A 22488-nucleotide genomic window follows, 5' to 3' on the forward strand; every position below is an offset into this window, starting at 1 on the left:
CACCAATTGTACTTTTATATGAACTTGCTTTGCCCTTACCCTTACTGGCCCTGGAATCACTTCACGTTAGTTCTCACCTTGTTCTCCTTGATATTTAAAACCGACTGGCCCATTTCTCTTCAGTTATTCTAGATACGGCACTATATCGATATTCGCGAAATGAGTTTGCTGACACCGCAGCTAAATCTGTCTGATCTGGTGCTATCACTGCCGTGCCTGTCCCACACATATTCAACGGTCCTGTATTCAAGGCTCAGCTCCACGCCGGTTGACAGTCGACTTAAAGTGAACAACGTGACAACAAGTTTTTCCAGATAAAACCTTCAATTGGCCTTTGGCCGTCTTGCTTCCGTAAGGATCGGAAGGAGAAAGTTGTCCTGGACTTGATTACGTATTGGTTACAATTTCTTAGCTTATCACTTTCTTTTATCTAGGACTGATGCACCAATGTGTGGCTTTTATGACACTCAAGTCCACCTTACTAATGTTTTTTTCATCTTTAAAGGCCATTGGCCTTTTAAACTCTATTTATTTTTCTACCAGCTGCTTCAGGTTTATTTAATTTTATTTTGATTCATTCTTACATTTTATAACAATTTTTCTTTTAGTTGTTTACCGTTTGTTTGGTGCATGTAGTTTAGTTGCTTTGCGCCAATAAACGCCAACCAACCATACACTCTCCTGATGCTTTTTAATGTGTATTATACACACTCTTGATGCTTTTTAGTATGTATTATACACACTCCTGATGCTTTTTAGTGTGTACTATAATCTCTACTGATGATTTTACAGTGTGTAATTTATACTCTCCTGATGTTTTCTATAATGTAGTAACAACACGGATCCTCTCTAGGGCGAAATAAACACATTTCTCGTGTTTTGTGTTTTTTCTAGTGTGTAGGGTAAATGATCCTGGTGTTCTATGGTCTGTATTGAACACCTTCATAATGTGCTCTGCCGTGTAAGTATACACTTCTGGTTTTCTCTGTCGTCTAGGGTGTACCCGTCTGATGTTTTTCAGCGAGTACTATATAATCCCCTATTGAGTTCTAGTGTATTCAGTACACGCTACTTATATTTTATAGTGTGTACGTTGCACCCATTTGCACCCATCTTCTAGGTGTTTTTGTTGCGTACTCTTCAATCTCTTGATATTTTAAGGTGTTTGTTATATAGTATTTTGATATTTTTTGTACTGTTTTATACACTCGTCTGATATTTTCTATAATGTACTAAATACACATTTCTCAGTTTTTTTTAGTGTGTAGTATACACATACATACATATGTACATACATCTTTATAGCATTTACTCAATTTACTCTCGATGTTCTCTAGTGTGGAATTTATATTATTACAATTTTTGACACGTGAAAGTGATTTACATTACAGTCGCAAATCTCAAAAAACTACTCACTTCTAAACATTTTTGTATAACTTTAGTATAAATACATGTACATCTTGATTCATATTTTGTTTTATTCAGACCTTATGTAAATGAAAATGTGTAAATTTGCCCGTTTTTTACATAGAAAATAGGTTAATTTCTAAATTTCATTATGCAAGTAACAACAACAAAGTTTGAAGGGAATAATGGCCATTTTCCGTACTTTTACAACATAAGTAATTAAGAAATAACACATATTATCCAGGAACAAAATTTGTGTTACATAGTGTATTTTAATAACTTTGATTAATATGTAAAAAAGATGGCAAGCAATTGTATTGAAACTGTAAGAAGCCAAAAATGTATTAAAGTCCTCATAATATTTTAACAAATCAAAAGGTAAACAAATAACAAAGTTATAATGATGATATGGATTTTGTTGAATCCCTAAAAAACATGACAGTAAGGTTGTCATGAACATTTAGGAAACCAAATAAGTAATAGAGATGACGACAGGCGTAGCAAAACTTTACTAGGACAGAACCCGAATTCAACTTAAGTCCAAGTGTTTGGATTCAAATTGAAAAAAATATATATTGAAAAATTTGAGCTTCACGGTGAATAGAAGTTGTAATAGTTTCATTGCACATTTTTCTTTTGTATTAGAAAATGAGCGTTTTCTATTGTGTCCTCGTTTCTTTGTTTTATTTTAAAAGGATTAAAGGTATGAACGAAAAATAACATTGTTGTTTCTTTACAGAGCCTCCTAACAGATTTGTTAGAAGAAAGTCGGGTAAGTCTAAGGAGCTATAGTTATGTTCAATAGTTTTCTTTTTGTGTATCCAAACATCAGTTATGATGCAAGTCTAATATTTTTATCACTCATTTAAAACTTTGCATGTATTTTTAATGTAAATATATAACTAAAACTATGATATTAAAGTGCTAGTAATAAAGTTTAATACATGTGTTTTGTGGCCGTGGTTTTATTTATTTTTCTAATATTGGAGATAAAAATGCGAGAACATTATTTTTGGTTTTATATTCTTATGTCTGACAGGCTGAAGACTTGGCATGTCGATATAGAGGTGTAGTTGTTTAATGAGTCTTTTATACAAAAACATCCAATATCATTGTTACAACTCGTTGTCTAGAAACGTTACTACTTCCACTTCTATTTACTGGCATCTTGTGTTTTGTATTATGGCCTTGCCAATACAACATGCCCAGATTTAGAAATGTCAAAGCGCTATCTATTGAGTAAAAACATATAAATTACTAAACAATAAATGTGTTACAATTTATTTACATAGTCCATTGAAACGTATCAGAATTGTGAATTGTAAGAGCTAAATTTAATTTCAAATAGATGAGAGTAGAAGAAATCTTTGCAGCTATCACGTTCACTTTCTAATAATTTAAAATCCATTTATTCTCACAAATTAATGTCTTGGGCCATAACAATACACAGACCGCAACTTATTATTAACTTATGACGTTAGTTTGCATTTGATATACTGAAAAATGTGTTGAACTGTTTTCATGATTCATGACAATAGGGTAAAATAAAAACGTTATTTACTTCTAACTCGCACAACGAAGATATACTCTTTAATAGTGTTGTTGTTTGTTTTGTCAATTATCTGGTGCCACTACGCCAGACGGTGTTCCTAGTTTTAAAACACAAAAACTAAATTATATTTTCAAGAAGCTTAATAAATACATTACTTACTAAATTCAACAAAACAACAAGAACAAAACTATAGTGACATTCACGTTTTGGTGATCTGTTAGTTATGAAGTTCTAATCCTTTAAGTTTCTACTTTTTTAAATACGTATTTAAAAATATATTTTTTAGAATATTTTTGACTACGTCTTTGATGAAAAGTATCAGCAACTAGGGTTTAATGTGTGATGTCGGTTGAGTATAAATGTTTGAAAAAAAAATATGTTTTAGGGAATAGTTTCGTTTTATTGCCATCAACAAATTACACACACACACACACATGCCCAGATCGACTCTGATACACTCTTCGATGACGACAGCCAATTTGAGGCTTACAGCGACGAAATTCGATGTTCATATTTGGAGTTCGATCCCTGAAGTAACACAACAAGATAAACTGTTAAGCAGTTTTGTGCTTGAAAGTAACCAAACAGTCATTTACAAAATATCCCGTTATTTTTGGACATGTTTAAAAGTTCTGTATGAACTTAGTGCTTCTGATCCAAAGGTACTTTTTATACAATCTTGAAATATCTTTAAAAAGAATTTCGTGCTTTTACACTTACGCCATGTGTAATTTTTTTACTCATTTTCACGGCATTGTCTTTAGGCAGCTTTCACATTTCAGAGATGTAATTCACGTGTATCAGCAATACTTTGATCACATGCTAGGACAATATCGTGTTTTTATCACGAATGGAAGACTCAGTTTCAGGAATGACGTAATTCTTGTAATAGCCGTCAATATGTGACATCTTGCTATGACTTTTATTTTTTCGTTACTCCACCTTTCCTAGAAATAAAAATCGATATAAATACAAAGCAGTTTAAGGTTGTGATTGCAGATAAAGGTACAAAATATCTAGGGTAAACTTGATATTTATATTATTAATACTTTGTGGACTATACTTTGGTGATTTTGAACAGCAGAGCGACAGGTTTGTGTCATTTAGAAGACCTATGTATTGATTTGCGACTCTTGTATATCATTTATAGTATTTTCCTGATTATATACAGATTGTGTCACTTATAATCATATATTAACTTAATAACTTATATTTTTTATAAGAATAGTATAAAAATGATAAATATGAGAAAAGCACTTACATAGTTGTTTTAAACTGCAAATTCATATTCCTGAAAGGCTTAACAATTACGTTTTAGCTTTCTTTTCAACTCTAAATTATACAACGTTACTTTACTCAAAAGATTGGAAACTATTAGTTATTTCCTTCCAAGGATATTGCAATTTCATTTATTTTCTAGTTTTTGCTGAGCAGTACGATCCGGCAGAAGATGAAGATGATGATAATGAAAAGGCAAGGTTATATTAAACATTTTTTAAGACACAGATACCATCCTAGGAAATAGTTTTAAACAGCTGTTAATAACATTATTCCTAATGATTCACAATGTAATGATTATGTTTCCAATATATCAGTAGCTTGTACAAACTCATTCTACGTGTGAAAATTATAAAACTTAATGTTTTATAACTAAATCGTTTTCCAAACTAATGAAGAATAGAACTGAAATCTTGGGTCCTTATTATGTACTGAATTCATAAAAAAGAGCCCATTTGATAATAGATTGATAAGTACAATCTATGTAATATGAAAATTATATTATTCCAATTAATCGATCTCAGACACAAAGAGAATTAGATAAAAAGCAGAAAAAAAAACAACAAGTGTCCCTTGTTCCATCTTAGGAATGGTAAAGTACTTCCATCTGCAGAGCATAATTTGAACGTCATAACATGAAGCTTTCTGAACTTCAAGTAGTGAGTTAAACCTTCACTTATCCAATCATATAAATAATTACATTTTTTATGTACACTATGTTCAAGGAAGGAAGTTATAGATGATCTATGTGATTTCTTTACATCATCACTGTCTGAGTTCTGTCCACAGTAGGGATTCGTGCTCAGGATTTTAGCATTGCAAACCTTTGACCCAATGATGGCATAACGAGATGAGCTTGTTATGACAATATAGTACAAGCTCATTACGATATCTAAATAGACGAATTTATTACGATAATGTAACCAAATTATGCAATATTCTTTGTTTCGCGAAGCCTTTAAATAGGATTTATTGATCAAAACTTGTTTTTTAATCGCTTTATATAGATTTTCAATTATACTCGTTGGTTTCAAATATATATATTTTTGTTTTACAAAATAACGAGTCAGTGTGTCAGTGGTACATTTCACATTTACAGTACAATAATCCGAAGTTCGACCTTCCGCGACCTGGCATGGCCAGGTGGTTAAGGCACTCGACTCGTTATCCCAGGTTCGCGGAATTCGAATCCCAGTCGCACCAAACACACTCGCCCTTCAAGCGTTAGTAAAAGAGTGGCCCAATATTTGGTGGTGGGTGGTGATGACTAGCTGCCTTCCTTCTAGTCTTACACTGCATAATTAGGGACGGCTAGCGCAGTGAGCCCTCGAGTAGCTTTGCGCGAAATTCAAACCAAGTCGACTTCCCGCAATGGACAGAGCACAGATATTCTATGGAGAAAATTTGCGCTAAAAAATCCGACATTAACCACATTTATTGTTTACATTATAAAATATACATCAACGTAGTTCTGTATTAATTTTTAGTAAAATCCATATATATACACCAGTATTGCCATGATCGAATCATCCAAACATATTGCTACTGAGGTTTTTATCTCTTCCATTTTATACAAGTAGGTCGTATAAAAGAAACATAAAAAGATATTTCGATATATTATTAAGATTTTTAAAAGAATAGTTATATTTTATGATAATTTGTTTTCAAAACATTTTTGTTCTAGAACAGGTAGTTCGAACATATTTTGAAATAACTGTTATGAAGGATTTCTAAAAAGCAATTAAATATATAATGAATATGTTAACACATGTGTTGATTGAAAATCTCAATAATCCAAAGGCAACTTTATACAAACAATTTGCGAGATTATAATGGATATGAAAAATGCGTAATTGGAAAATTTACCAAAATGTTTATCGCTTTCATGGTTGGCGAAGATTATGAAAATGAATATTACGAGAATAAAAATGTTTTTCTTTAAAGTAATTTGAAAAAACGAAGTTCTTAACGCCATTTCGTTATTTATTCAGAAATAATAGACGCAATAATAGTTGTCAAATTGCTTCAAGCGACTTGTAACTTTGTCTCATAACAACAGCATCTTGACAAACAAGTTATTATTAAACATAACACTAAAGACATTTGATTGCGTTTGTATAAGCAAAAAAGAATGATATACTTTATTTACTTTTTAGAGATATTCTGATTTTGTTTATAATTTGTTACAATATTTATTTATTGACACGATTATTATTGTTTAAAATTACCGAAAACATTATAAAGTTTTCTTATAAACAATTACTGCTTTGAGTCTGGCTTATATGAAAAGAACTAAAGCTAGGAGTTCTTAATTACACTTCTATCTTTAAAAAAATACAGTTAGAAGTTTTAAGTTACATTCGATTGGTTTGAAAGACCTATGGCTTGTATTTTTGAATTACATTTTATTCATGAGATATATTTTTATTAAAGTCTATAAAGGCTTAAATATTTGTTTAAAAAAAAGAACGTTTCGTAATAAGGATAAAAATATTTAACATAAAATTTCTTTTAGGCTGTATATCCCAAGACAGAAGAACAGAGACAGAGACTGGAGGAATCTGTTCAGAACATTTTGTTGTTTAGGTCCTTGGACGAGGTGTGTTGGTATAAGTTTCTTTGTTTATTTACATTATTGTATGAAGGTTTTAGTTTCGGTAAACTGTTGGACATAAGTAATATTGTATTATTGAAAAAAAAATGTAAAGAAATTTATGAAACTATCAAGGTACCGGCTTTACAACTTGTATCCAGAAGTGAAGGAAAAATTCACTTGGTTACTGATATTCCTCGAGTCTTTTATCTTTTAGTATAAAAGCAACAAATATTTTCAACAAAAGGTTCGAACTGAAATAGAACTGTAAACTTTGGTGCTGTTTAAACCTGGTTTAATTTCGTGCGATACAACGAAGTGCCCCTGATCCCACTTTAAGCTACGGATGTGTATAAAAATAGTAGTCAGTTATTTAGCATGTACTGTGGGTGGTGAGTTTTTCTATTGACTGGCTGTCTTCCTTCTGATCAGTAGTAAGAGATGGTGCCAGATAGCCATAAATACAAAATATAACTATTATCTAACGCCATAAAAGGAATGAAAATATATATTTTCTAATATATTAAATATAAACTTTTAAATAACATGTTTTTATTTCTTCAAAGTGCTTTTCTATTAAGAACTATTTTTTTTTTTTAAATCTTATTTTCCGGAACATAATTGCTGATTTTATTTGTACTGTTTAGACCCTTTTATATCATTACTTATAACACTAGTACCAATTATTGTTTATGATATTAGTACTATTTTAATCAGTATATACTAGTATTTATAGATTTAGTACGATTCTAATACGTATACGAGTATATCACTATTTAAAAAACAATAGGTGTGTTATTTACATATACGACGATTTTAAATGTGTTGCTTTATGCTTTAACTCAAATGTATCTTTATAACACTTTTCATTAAATTTCAAATTAGAAATTTTCTTCTTCACGTTTATTTATAAGTATCTTTGATACACTTGTTATAATCACATTATTGTATTATGTTTTCTAATTAAGTTACTGATTCTTTAATACATTTCTTAATGATATCGGGAACGACCTAAATGTGAAATATCGACAGCCGATTTTTTGTGTTTGCAAAATACGATTATCGTATTTGAATACAAAACGTTTTGAAAAAAAAACACTTTAACACCTAAATCAAATTAAGTGTTATAAACTGGCTGACTGCAAACATAACTATTTCACAAGACACAGTACGATTAGAGTTAAATATCATGGCATAAAAGTAGGAGGTATTATATAGACGGAGAGTTACATTATAACAACTGCTTTAAAAGTCCTAAAGTCTTTTAAAAAACGTATTAGCAGTTTTAATAAGAGAGTATTATAATTACTACGTTAAAATTAAATAATATACATATATTTTTGTTAAAAATCATAAATACACACATACGGAGAAAAATATATATTATAAAGGTATTGTAAATTGCACTCGTAAAGATAAGTATTTCAAATTTATGGTATTTTTTACTTCAGCCGTTTTAATACAATTAAACTATTAAATGTAATTTAGACTAAATATATAAAATACGGTATGTCCAAAAAGTCTGTAACCATAGACACTTCAACGAATTTTATAGAACGTGTTCCACATGCTGTCGTATTAATTCAAAACTAGCTTAAATCAAGAGAAGACTTAACTCGACTTTCTTATTCTATGACAGCACCATAATCAGTCACGTATCTGAAATAAAGACAAGCTGCAAATAACTTATTGTTCCAGACTTTTCGGACGCACTGTTGGCTCTGTTTTTAAATATGAATAATAATGTGGAACATTCTAATTTTTCAGCAACAAATGAGGAAAGTTCTGGATGCCATGTTTGAAAAAAAAGTGAGCTAAATCAGATATTTTCATATTTATGTATTTACAAAAGTGCTTGTTGTATACAGCTTGCGTACAAGATAGATAATCAGATGATAAAGGCACTTACTGTTTCAGAAGGAAAATATAATTACAGCTAGAAGAATCAAAGTTATAAGAGATTTAAATAATAACCCTATCGACTATAATATGAAAGAAATAGAATAGAAAAATCATAAAGATCAATAAGGTTTCATTTGATTTTATGAAACTTAGTTTGAATGAGGAAACTTTTATCTACATGTTATGTGTTGAGACTAAGACAATTTTAAGCAAGTCCATAAATTCATCGTATATATAAATACATATATATATATATATATAATACATTTATTTTATAATATGAAACATGTTCCTCTCAATAAGATCTACAATCAATATAGATGTAAAGAGGTCGCCTTAGATTTCTTTTTATTAGTTTTTCAAAAATAATATCAACTAATCTTTGATTGCTATACGTCTGGTTTGATTAAAATCTGCTTCAAAGTTTACTGATACGATTCTTTTTATGAAATAGACACATGTTAAACTAAAAATAAAACATTGGATGAATATTTTTGAATAATCAAATCAAAAGATACTTATTTTGTCACTTTAGAATAATTAAAAATATTAATTACTTATTTTGGTGTGTATTTTTGTATTTATACGAATGTATCACATTTAGTGTGAAAGAAGAGCTTCTTTATCATTTGTCCAAAGCTGCAGAAATGCGATCTACTTTGTAGCTGTAGGTGCGTTATATGAGTGACAGTCAGTAACTAGTTTCAATAAAAAAAAAAAAAACATTGACGGTAAGTGCTATTCACAAGTAGCCTTCCCTTATACACCTTATACGCCATACACAAAATTATGAAGGAAAAAAATCGTTACTAATTTGTAAAGCTGGACAGTAAAATTAGATTAAGTAATATATATTCTCTATCAATTCCAATATATGTACAATGCGTTCATTAAGTCTGCTCTGCATTCAGTATCTGGTTTACTAAGTTCATTAACAAATTTATGCTGACTTCAACAGCAAATGTACTTTGCGTTCCTTAACAATTATAATCTGAATTTACAAACAAGTGCGCTGAGTTCTTTGATAGGTTTACGCTACATTTACTAACAAATGCACGTTATATTCTTTCATGAAATATTAATAGTATTTCTACGCACTTAAGCTTGATGTACTTTCTAAGTGATTTTTATCAGCATCTGGTGAAACAAAAACATTAAAGCATTTAGTAAGCCTTCAAGTTTCTAAATTTTGACAATTTCAGGGAATGCTTCTTATTGTAAGCAACTGTAGAATGTAAAAACTTTATTTTAATTCATGCTCTTTGCTGTCTTATTATAATTTTTTCGGTTTTTTGCAGCAATTCAAAAATCAGTCAATATAACAGCAACCGATAACTCAATAATGTTGACAAGATATTACCGTTTACAAAATTTATTTATATTTTCACCTATGTTCTCCGACTAGAAAGAGATAGTTAAAGACATGTTACATCTTTTGTTTCGCCATCTATTCTACATCAAATGGGCATTCTGGAAATATTATCCCTGGGCTAAGCCAAACAAAATCGGGGATACTATCGTTCATCTGTTATCCTGGGCTTGACTTTCATTCCTCCAGATTAGATAGACGTTGCGAGAACACCATCCTTCATCAGTAGCCTTGGGCTAGACCAAAACAAAATCGGTCAATTTTTTTACTAGTAATAAATATATTTGAAAAATATCATTCCCCAAATACCCCTATACCGGGCCAAATCCAACTGTTCAACTTTTCTAAATTTCATATATGATTGGTAAATGTTATTTCTTGTCAGTAAATCTTAGCTATGCTATATCAAATAGGTCATTCTTTGTGAGTTGAAAAATATTTGGAGCATACCATTTATCACAAGTAATCATAGGCTATACATACACACATATCTATAAGAGCCAAACCAGAAAATAAAAATAAAACTTTAGTTTAAATCGAAGTTGGATATAACATCTTCACTATTATAGAGTAGAGGTAAGAGACTTGTACCTGATTCAAAACTAAGAAAGAAGAAAATGTTCCGTGTTGTGGATTTCATATAACTATAATCTTATTCCCGACGAAATTGTTAGCGAGATGTGCTAACAACTAACATGTGTCAATCGTCATAAACCATTATAGTACAAACAATAAACTAACAGGAGCTTAACTTTACATGTCTCAATAATAGGTTTTAAACGCAAAAGGTTCAAGAAACACCTTTTTAATCTTATTTCTACAGCGTCTCAAATAATCGTTTCTTGCCAGATGGCTGTATTGTTTTTTTTTGTTTGTTTTTTTTTAATTTCGCGCAAAGCTACTCGAGGGCTATCTGCGATAGCCGTCCCTAATATTGCAGTTTAAGACTAGAGGGAAGGCATCTAGTCATCACCACCCACCGCCAACTCTTGGGCTACTCTTTTACCAACGAATAGTTGGATTGACAGTCACATTATAATCCCCCACGGCTGAAAGGGCGAGCATGTTTAGCGCGACGGGGATGCAAACCCGCAACCCTCAGATTACGAGTCGCACGCCTTAACCCACCTGGCCATGCCGGGCACCCAAATGGCTGTAAAAAGACACCATCAAGCGAGTTAAAGAAGATACACATTACATTTTAAAAGTAGCTTAATATCCAAATAAAATAAAATAAATGTTATTGAACAATAAGGACCAATAGCACCAGTGGTGAAACACATCGAATAATTTTGCTGGATAGCTTTTATTTTTTATCAACAACATCTTTAAACTAATAATACTCGAGCCTTTGATAATGACCATTTACTTCTGATTAAAGCAATCTACTTTGATGAATTAAAACTAAAAATTAGTCCCATTAATTAATACAGCTAATTTAACAAAGTATTGCTACAGCGTATATACAAAGCTATAAATCAAAATCCTAAAGGAATTTTCAGTAGCAGTTCAAATAATATTTTACGATTTCGCCTGCTTAGGAGATTTAGGATAGTTCAAAAACCACATACTAGGTTTACAATATAGAACTATTATGATAAATAATATACAATGTAAATATATACATATGATTAGATATAACAAAGACGCTTAATAAAGCTTATAGTGAAGGAAGAATAGACTACAATCCTCTTACAATACACAAACAAGTTGATTGCTTCGCGAACTATCAATTCATGTTAGCTACTGTAAACATTTCAAAGAGTGTTTGCTGGTGTCTGTTCTATTTTTTCTAGGTTGAACCAGGTCAAGTGGTGATCAAGCAAGGCGATGACGGGGACTATTTCTATGTCATACAAAAGTAAATATACGTTTATTCAAGGACCTCTAACAGCGTAATTATTACCATCTCTGGTGTTACCGTTTTGATACACAGTATTAACGTATTTGAATAAGGCAGATGATTTAATGCAACAGTTTCATTTATGGCCCTATTTCAGCCTGTAAAGTATGAATTTAATATCGGTTTGTTCTAACAGATTTAGTTCAGAACATTGTCTGAGTTGATCTCAATCCATTAAAGAATATCTCTATTGTTTTTCAACAATCAGTGTTATTTACACTAACACTATATGTGTCTTAAAAGCAGTGCATTTAGATACGGCTAGAATATAGGAGATTCCCGCACTTACTAAGCTAGGTATATAAATAACGTACCCTTATAGTTAAAGTATCATAAGTTATTATTGTTAAAGCAGCATAGGGTTATTGTTAAAATATGTTAATATGTTACTGAGAATATAGCATGGTGTTATTACTGAAATATAATAATATATTATTGTTGAAATATCGTAGTGTTATCTGTATAAATAAAGTAGTAATGTTTGTTGTATGTCCATGTAACTACTTCGCAAGATGTGATTGGATCTTCACCGAATTTGGTAGAGAGGTTTCTTGCGGGGGTACAAATACAAACTTTCAATTTTGCATTTTGTGATTTACGATTTTTATGGGTATTTTACCATTTTTTGCTACTTTTCATCCCTCGTTGATGGATTTTACGAAATTTGTCATTAAGGTTTGTTATGTTTATGCGAAGATACATGCAAAGTTACCGTTTTCACAATTACATATAAAGGAAGCAACTTTTCATTTCCTAAGATAATCATTCATTAATCCCGAATTTGTATAACTTTCATCCAGGGGAAGAGTACTCCAGTTAGTCTACATAAACATAATGGTACTGTATGTTTTCTATTGTTTGTCCATCTAACTACTTCGCAAAGTGTGGATGGATCTTCACCAAAATTGGTATGGAACTTCACTAAGTCTATGAGGAGGTGCATACAGTTTTGCAGTTTTTATGGGCGTTTTTACCATTACTTCGATCCCGCCCCCTTTATATGGATCTTCACCAAATTTGGTATGGAGGTTTATTGGAACCATGGAGAGATACCCATATATTTTATGTTTAGCATTTAATGTTTTGTGGTTTTTTTGGACATTTTTGCAGTTTATACAACTACGTATAAGGAAAGCAGCATTTCATGTTTTTAGATAACCGTTCATTAATCATCAACTTACATAACTTCCGTTCAGGGACGGGTATTCCAGCTAGTTGTAAAATAATGTGATTTCACTTTGGCAATTGTCTCTTCACTCACTAACTAAGTGATCCGAATATTTTGCATGTGGCTATATTTGTATGTTACTTTTCATAGCATTCGATTGTTTATAATAATTGTATAAAAGTTGTTTTATGCCACTAGTTCGGATTGTCGATATAGACAATAAACAACTGCAACTATTAAAATGTAATTTTCTTTTTACCCTGGAATGATTTACAAAAAGATCCTTTATCACATCGTCGATATCAAACCTCTACTTCAATATTCTCAGGACGTCTAATAATGCTACGTCTTCATTTAGTGGCGTTTACAGCATATACGTTACTACGGAAGAAGAGGATCGCAAAATGATCGGAACGTATGAAAACTCTGGTAGTTTTGGGGAGCTTGCTCTCATGTACAACATGCCAAGAGCTGCCACGATAGAGGCGATAACTCCAGGATCTCTTTGGGCAATGGTAAGACCACCATCTTTAAAATATGTATATTCCTCTGACGACAGTTAACGTTCATAATACTTATCCTTTATCACATGGAAATTTAGAGCATACACATTCAAAGTAATTTATATATCGTGTTCAAAAGATAAACTAGTTAAAGTCCTCTTTTCTTGTTACGTTTAGTTTTACTGGTCTTTCGTCTCGCAAGTGGACTGAGTAAACTCCTTTGGATAGCATGATGAACTGTGGAGCTGATGTTCCATGGTTACGTCTTGTTACCGCAAAATAAAATCCAGATCCACGGTTTGGTACCTTTGATGCGTTAAAAGAATAAGAGTCAGATCCCACTATTCAGTCTCAGAGGAAAAGTTAAAAAATCAAAATTAGGAACATTTAACGCAGATGTATCTTGTGTAGCTATTGCGTGAAATCCACCAAGCAGACAAGCAAAAGTGTCGCAAACTTACTTAAAAATCACATATAGACAAAGTATCGTTTAATGCGATATGTATACAATAAGCTGTACTTTATATCTTCATTCAAATGTAACAAGATTATCTGTCAGAGCAACTGTATATTTGAATATTATTGAGTGTATAGGCATAGAAGATAAAAAATGTTTTTAAGACTAAATTTGCCTAATATTTTATCGCTTTTTAGAACTTAATCCCCTGGATAATGTTAATACTTAATCTGTCTAATATTGTGCCGTTTTTGTTTTTTTGCTCTCTTTAATATTGCTTCTAAGACTTAATACGCCTGATCTTGTGCTGCAAGACTTCATCTGTATGAGATTTTATCATTCATTGAAACATTTTAATGAATTTGCAATGGCTTTCTTTATCATATCAGTAAACACATTGTCATCAATGTTTCTAAAGCACCACATAAAGTTACGAAATAGTTTAAAAGGTAGCTTGAGACCTGCCACGCAAGAAAAATACTTCAATCAAAACATCTTCCTAAAGCACCATCAAAACATTGTTAGTTCACAACTATAAACACATGTAAGATTAATTCTACCATCTCTGATGCACTATCATAGCGTATTACAACCTTGTAATATTAATAAATAAATAAGCAGAAACAATGCATCTAAGAAAACACTCAGTTTTTCTACACTTGTAGTGCGACTGAAAGTTTGTACTGACATGGGTAGTGTGCTGTGTGTGTTTTAGTGCATGACACTTAGTAATGAAGCTGTGTGACACAGTTAATTGAAATGAGTTGTATTAAAACGCTCGTGGGTTGTATATAAATACACCTGCGGTGTATATAGCTTCCTATATTGGTAAAACTACACGTTAACTACATATGCGTGCACATGAGCACGTGGAAAGTTCAGCAAGTTTGTTCAATTTATTCATCGGTTATGTAAACTTGTTCATGAAAGTACACGTGGAAATGTAAAAAAAAACAAAACAGTATTATAGTAAGCTTTTGAATAACGAAATAAAGAATGGATAATTATTTAAAAGGAACCGTTTCGTTGTATTTAAAAATATGATAATAAAAAACAGATAATTCGTGTGTCTTACGCAAAACAAAATAAAGTCAAGAAGTCATTGATTGGTATGTGCTTATCACGAATAATATAGATAATTATTTGATTAAAACTAAACTGCAGATGTAGTATTTAGTCATACTGATGTAGTAAACCAATATTTCAGGGGAAAAGCCAAGGAACGTGAACATTTCATTTTTCTGAAAACAGACATGAAGAAAACCTTAAACATATTTCCTTAAATGTAGACGATGCCCTTATTAAATATGTCCATATGTTTATCGAGAATTAATTATCAATTAATTATTCTACATGATTAATGCATTAAAGTTTTCTTTTCCCTGCATGAATGTATTGAATAAACGTATTTTTTTACATGGGGACACTAAGAGCCGACAAGTGTTCAGAAAGATAGTCTTGAAGAGTGCCTTCAAAAAGAGAAAGGAATATGAAACACTTCTTGAAAAGGTGCCCATGTTAGAGTCCTTAGAGGTAGGTTTGATCTATTGCACAGAAAAGCTTTATCTTATCAACAAGCAAACTCTTTTACTATTGCTTATCATCAGCATTTTCATATCATTAGGTTAACAAATGTCTTCTGTAGCTATGATATACATTATTTTGTTCATAAGTCATCTCCTCTAATCCACGGGTAACTTCTTTCTCCATCAAATCCTTTAGCTTTCCTTGATCCATGAATAATTTCTCTATCAGTTCTCTATAATTCTTTAATTCAAAAGTTAACCGCTTCACTATCAATTATCACAACATCACTAAAATTAACAACTGGCCTCTCTTCCCTCTATCAACTTCTTACATTTCTTTCTTATCTGATAGTAAACTGTTTCGTAATCAACTATCACAACATCACTAACATTAACAACTAGCCTCTCTTCCCTCTATCAACTTCCTACATTTCTCTCTTATCTGATAGTAAACTGTTTCATAACCAACTATCACAACATCACTAAAATTAACAACTAGCCTCTCTTCCCTCCATCACTTTTCTACATTTTTCTCTTAACTGAAAGTAAACTGCTTCACAATCAACTGTCACAAAGTCTCTCAGAGCCATTCTCTCTTCATAAACAAGTTCCGTTTCCCTCACGTAACCACTATTTACTATAAATGTTTTTTTTTGTCTTTTATTCACAAGACACCTGAAGTGTTTTTTCATCTACAAATAGTTACTTACACCATCGACAATTATTATATTTCTCTGATGAAGAATACCTACGCTCTCTTTTACCTTTTATAGGCTCTTCCTTATTCACAAATAAAACCCCCTATAGCAATGTAATATTATTTCATTTATATGTCCCCCTGTGATTCCACGTTAGGTTTGTGGACTGACATCGGTAAAATGAGAGGTTAAAATAGTGAAGATAACTTGTAGTGTGGCTTTTGTATATAAACAAGATTTCACTTATTCACAAGTAATTTGTCACAATTAACTATCATAAATGTGTTTGATCCACATGTGCGTTATTTCATCATGAACAATCACAGTTTTCCTCCACAAGTAATCTTACTCCAAATAAATATTCATTACATTTTTAACAAACGTAGATTACCTCAATTACCATCAGCTATCATAAATATTTGTTCAACCACCACTAATTTCTGTCTGCCCTCCAGATGCCGTAAATTTTCTTTCATTCACGTGTACTTTCTCTCACTATAAACAGTCATAATTGTTTTTCTAAAATGTAAATAATATCTCTTAAATATTTTGTCATCCTCAATAATCACAAGCACTATTGTCTGTCATAACATAATACAGTCAATAGATAACTAATTAATCTCGACATATGCACGAAGAGCCTTTCTTTAAGTTTCAGGTAATATCATTAACCACAAACAATCATAAACTTTTCCCCAATAAATAGCTGTAGTCTTTCTTATTTAGGCCTGGCATGGCCGAATGTGTTAAGGCGTGCGACTCGTAATCTGAGGGTCGCGCGTTCGTATCCCCGTCGCGCCAAACATGCTCGCCCTTTCAGCCGTGGGGGCGTTATAATGTGACGGTCAATCCCACTATTTCTTGGTAAAAGAGTAGTCTAAGAGTTGGCGGTGGGTGGTGGTGATTAGCTGCCTTCCCTCTAGTCTTACACTGCTAAATTAGGGACGGCTAGCGCAGATAGCCCTCGAGTAGCTTTGTGCGAAATTCAAAAACAAACAAACAAACTTTCTTATTCCATAAATAGTTGTAGATTTCTTTCCCAATGAATAGTTGTAGTCTTTCGTTCACAATAAATAATGTAGGATCTGGCTTGTTTGTATTGTCAGTATAAACGAACAATGTAAAAAAGAGAGGAAAAGTTTAGCATAGGAAATAAATATAGATTTAGTTTTAAGGATAAGTTTAGCTGTTATTATAGTAATGCTAGAAGTATAAAAAATAATACAGATTACTTTTGGACACTGGTAGGAATGTGAACTTTCGATATAATGGGATTAACTGCAACATGGTTAAGTGTAGATGATTTTGATGACAAAAATTTCTTTCAATTACAGGCATATAGATTATTTAATATGTAAAGAGCACTTTAAAATGGGAGAGAAGTGGCTTTATATGTAAAATGTAGCTACACTCTGTTAAAGTTGCGGATATGAAAGATAATATCAAGAAAATTGAAATCATTTGGGTTTCTATCAATGGATGTAAAAGAAAAAGGCTTTTAGTGGGAATTTGTTACAAACTTTTAGATGGTACTGATGAAAGGGATGAGAAACTTTACAATGATATTAAGATTGCAGCTGTTAATGAGTTCATAATTATGGATTAATTTTATTTCAGGTATATAGATTGGGAAATGTTAGAATCAAACCATGAAGTAGAAAGGTTTATGGAAACTGGTCAAGATGGTTTTCTTCACCACTTGTTTATAAAGCTATTTTATACTTATTGTTATCTTCCAATATAAAAACTCTTTTGAGGGTTGAGATTGGGGAATATCTGGGTTCAATTGATCATTGCTATATTAGGTTTGATGTTTTGACGCATATGGAGATAAGGAATATTTTGGTTACAAAGTTTGAACAGATTCAAGAAGAATTATTCGTAGTAAATTAAGCAGCTGAGTTACTTGGAGACACTGATCAAATATGGAAACATTTTAAGGATAATTTTGTTAAATGTTCAATATAAATATTCCTTTTAGAAAAAAAAAAGGTAGCTGCAAGTAAAAACTCATGTTGGCTCATAAAGAGTTTAAGAGATAGAATTAAAGAAAAGTATCACAAATTTGATAAATTTAAACAGACTGGTATGACAGGAGATTCAGAAAATTATAGAAAACTAGGAAAGAAAGTTGTTCAAACAGAAAATTAGAACATCAAAAAGGATGTATGAAAAGAGGTTGGCTAAAAATGTAAAAATTAACCATAACGATTTTAATAAGTACATTAAGGGTGAACATAATTTTAGGATTGGAGTAGGGCCAATGAAAAATAGTAAAGGAAGGCTTGTATCAGATGATTGTGTGATGGCTTCGGCTATTAAATTCTGTTTATTTCTTTAGTTTTTACTAATGCGAGATTTCAGCAGTATTCTTCATCTTGAACAATTAACAGATGGAATCAAGTTCAAACAAGATAGTTGCATTAATTCTGAGCTTGTTAAAGGAAGTTAAGGATTGGATATATAAGCCAGTTATTTTTTTAATTTTTTGTAAGTCCTTGAATAGTGTGCAGGTGCCAAAATATTGGAAGTTAACTAATATCACTCCTCTTTCAAGAGAGGCAGTAAAAATTGTCCCATTAATTATAGGCTTGTCAGTCTCGAATAAATTGTGATAATAGTTCTGGGAAGTCTGATAAATCAGGTTTTGCAAAGTCATTTAACCAAATTTAGAATTTTATTGGATATTAAATTTGGTTTCACTAAGATAAAATGTTGTCTTAAACATCGTTCAACATACACAATAAATAATTACAATCTTTCTTTAACCATAGATAGTTGTAGCCTTTTGTTCACTATCAGTACTTGAGGTTTTTCTGTCATCAAATATAGTTCCAGTCTATTTTTCATCATCGATATTTGTACCCTTTGTTTCATAATAAATATCTGTAGTCTTTCCTTTGCCATAAATAGCTCTAGTTTTCTTTCACAATAGATAGTTGTAGCCTTTCGTTCACCATAAATAGTTCAAGTCTTTATTTCACAATAAATAATTACAGCTTTTCTTTCATCGCTAATGCCTATAGTCTTTCATTTACAATAAATAATTGAAGCCATTTTCCACCGTAACCAGTTGCAGTCTTTTTTTTGCCAGAAGTAGCTGTTGTTTTCTTTTACAATAAATAGTTGTAGCCTTCCTTTCAACTATAAGTAACATCTTGCACAATCAAGCTACATAAATATTTTATTTTCATCAAAAATAGCATTTTTTATTAAAAACAATAATCGCTTTTTTATTCACTAACTTACCTCACAATCAGCTATCGTAAACTCTGTATAATCAAGAATGTACAACGTATACCTCAATTTACCCCTTTAAAAGTAAAAGTTCCATGTTTCGAAAGCACTAGGATCATAGGATATTGCATCTTTGTGTTAAATTGACTTCTTCAATTTACATCTTCTTCTAATAACAATTTCTATTTCCTTTAGCTATCTAAATGTCTTTCTAATACACTAAATTTCAAAATTGTTGCAAGTAACCATTCCCACCATAAATTGTTATAACATTTTTGTCATGGATGTGTAACTGTGAAATGCTGTAAATATTCTGTCATCAGCTATCGTTTTGTTCATCATTCATAATTACTTTTTACCGTTAACTGTCTTAAACTGTTAATCACAAGTAAGTAATTTCTTTCCACTAATAAGCCTTTTCATCATAAACAGTCATAAATTTTTCTCACCCACAAATAACCTTACTCACCATAAACTGTCATAAATTGTTAATCATAATTGAGTAGCTTTTCTCTACAAGTAAGAATTTTCGTCATAAGCGTTTATAAGAACAAGCAACCTTACTCGAAATAAACTGTCATAAGCCTTTAATAATGAACAAGCAACTTCTCCCACTATAAACACGGCCTTTGTTATCATCCACAATTAGTCCATCGCTCGGATACGGGTAAGTCGTCGGATTTAGAACGCTAAAATAAGTGGTTCGATTCTCCTCGGTATACACAGTAGATACCCTGATATGTATTTGTTGTAAGAAAACACACACATCCACATGTAATCTCACTCACAGTTTGTTGTCTTAAACGATTTCTCGTCAACAAGTACCCACTAGAATCGTCAAGTATTACAGTTTTTCCTCATCTACAAGTAGCTTCGCTTAGAATAAAAAAATACGAAAGCCTTTCCTTCATCAACATGTTATTTATAATTGTCAACTATTTATAAAATGTATTTAATTTATAAGAAGATCTGAATCCCTAAACAGCCGTGAATTTTTCATCCAAGTAGCCTCATTAGTACCAATTGCCTTAAGTTTTCTCACCCACAAGTAACCTCTTTTAACATTTCACGTATAACTGTCATATCCCAAAGTTCATAATTTGACGATAACGACTCGCACTTTCAGCCTTAATGGCCAAATGTACTGATTTGTGTGTCTAGCTTGGTCAGAGTACTGTAATATATAATTTCCATGATCCCAAGTGTCTTCTCATACAAACTACCTTCATTTATCTTAAATTGCTGGTTGTTTACCTGTGATTCCTATGTTAGATCATGTACTTCTATAGAGGATGTTTTCTTCTTTGTTGTGATTTCGTGCTTTTTTGTATCATGTTTCAATTATTGTAGATGTTAAACCCACATAACATCATTCACATCGAGGAAAGCTACACATATAGATGATATATGATCGTATTATAACAGAAATTCAGTCCTTAATTCTAAACAAAACTCGTAGTTCTGAGTTTCAAAAAAACGCGTCAATTTAACAGTATTTTTTTATAAACAAGATATGTTAGAACGAGAGTTAGCAGACAATAAATAACAATATTTATTGGTTTTTGTTTATTATACTGTTAACAACTTTCGACAAAAGGATTTCGTTCATTAGTCCCTCATGACAATATTTGTGGAACAGAATGAAAACTAATTTTTCTTAAAACTGTATGGAATAAAACTCTCGAAATTAAAATATAAAGTGGTAAATACGAGCCACATAATCTAATGTTAAAAGTGCCAATATGAGATATATTAATAAATCATATAAAATGATAGAATGTTATTATACTGGTGTGATTCTATAGGAAGCCTGGTTGTTGGTAATTCCTTTTTAAGTGTCCGTAACTTGTGTTCTAACTGTGGAGTCGCCCGTTATTTTTTCTTTATTTAACATATTTAACACTTTTCTAACACAATCACTCTTATTTAGTAGGATAGCAGTATTACCTTTAACAAATTTTAATATACCTATATTTTTATAAGTTTTTAAAGCTTATCTTACACCTTCAGGAATATTATAGAGTTTAGGCTTTTCGTTGAGCCCTTTGAAACAATCCAAGACATTGTGAGATATCATTCTACAAATATCAGGAAACTGTAAGTTGTTTCAGAAGATTGGAAAATCTTCTCATTTTTGAAGACAGTTTTACATGAGAAAAACATCCCAGAAAATAAACTTTTTTTGAACCATAGTGGCCAAAAGGTTTCTATTTCTCCTTTTTAGAAAAAAAGTTTCTTTTGTAGTATTATTTTCACTCATAAAACTTTCTATGATAGAATTACAAGATTTTCCAGTTTTGTCAAAGACATTTAAATGTTCCTGATATTTGTACTAGCTAGTATTGACCTGGATTGTTGCCGAAGGTAAAAAAGAAGCATTAATGAACTTAAGAAAAAGAAAATCGAAAACCACAGTTGTTACAAAACCTGATATAGGTAATGGTATTGTTATACTAAACAAAAGTAATTATATTAAGAACGTTTTAATACTTTTAACAACTGGAGTTTCAGATACACTTTTTGTTATAGATTGAACATTTTATGATGTAGTTTTTGAGGTGCGTTTACTACGACATCATTTTACCTAACAAAAAAACCAAACTGACATGTTAACAAAGTTTACTAAAAATGAATAAACAATTAGCTACTTGATCAAATTTGATTCAATGTTGTTCAGCTTAACCAATAAGCCTTTAACTCACAAAAATTATCAACTATTCATAGTTAGTGTTTCCAATTATTACTATTTTCTATTATGTAAATTATACAAGTTTAATGTGAGAATAATCCTTTAGTTGAATGTAATCGATTAATGAACCTGCAAACTACCATTTTATTTTCAATGATGAATTTTATTATCAGAATGACAGTGTTGAAATGAGGTAAAGGTTTTGG

The 22488-nt window shown here is 31.2% G+C and overlaps 1 protein-coding gene across 3 annotated transcripts in view; it reads left to right on the forward strand.

The window, feature by feature from the left end:
- LOC143225750 (cAMP-dependent protein kinase type II regulatory subunit-like) overlaps positions 1–22488 on the forward strand; it is a 94863-nt gene that overhangs the window by 50721 nt on the left and 21654 nt on the right. For 2 of the 3 annotated variants that reach the window (XM_076455691.1, XM_076455693.1), the window contains exons 2-8: positions 2147–2179; positions 4380–4432; positions 6753–6836; positions 8598–8639; positions 11898–11962; positions 13453–13687; positions 15564–15665. In XM_076455691.1, coding sequence (XP_076311806.1) covers positions 2147–2179; positions 4380–4432; positions 6753–6836; positions 8598–8639; positions 11898–11962; positions 13453–13687; positions 15564–15665 — 614 coding nt within the window. The remainder of the gene's footprint in view (positions 1–2146; positions 2180–4379; positions 4433–6752; positions 6837–8597; positions 8640–11897; positions 11963–13452; positions 13688–15563; positions 15666–22488) is intronic. The other variant, XM_076455692.1, reaches the window with a different exon arrangement.

The sequence above is a fragment of the Tachypleus tridentatus genome, chromosome 9 (genome assembly GCF_004210375.1).
Source record: "Tachypleus tridentatus isolate NWPU-2018 chromosome 9, ASM421037v1, whole genome shotgun sequence".
Classification (NCBI taxonomy): domain Eukaryota; kingdom Metazoa; phylum Arthropoda; class Merostomata; order Xiphosura; family Limulidae; genus Tachypleus; species Tachypleus tridentatus.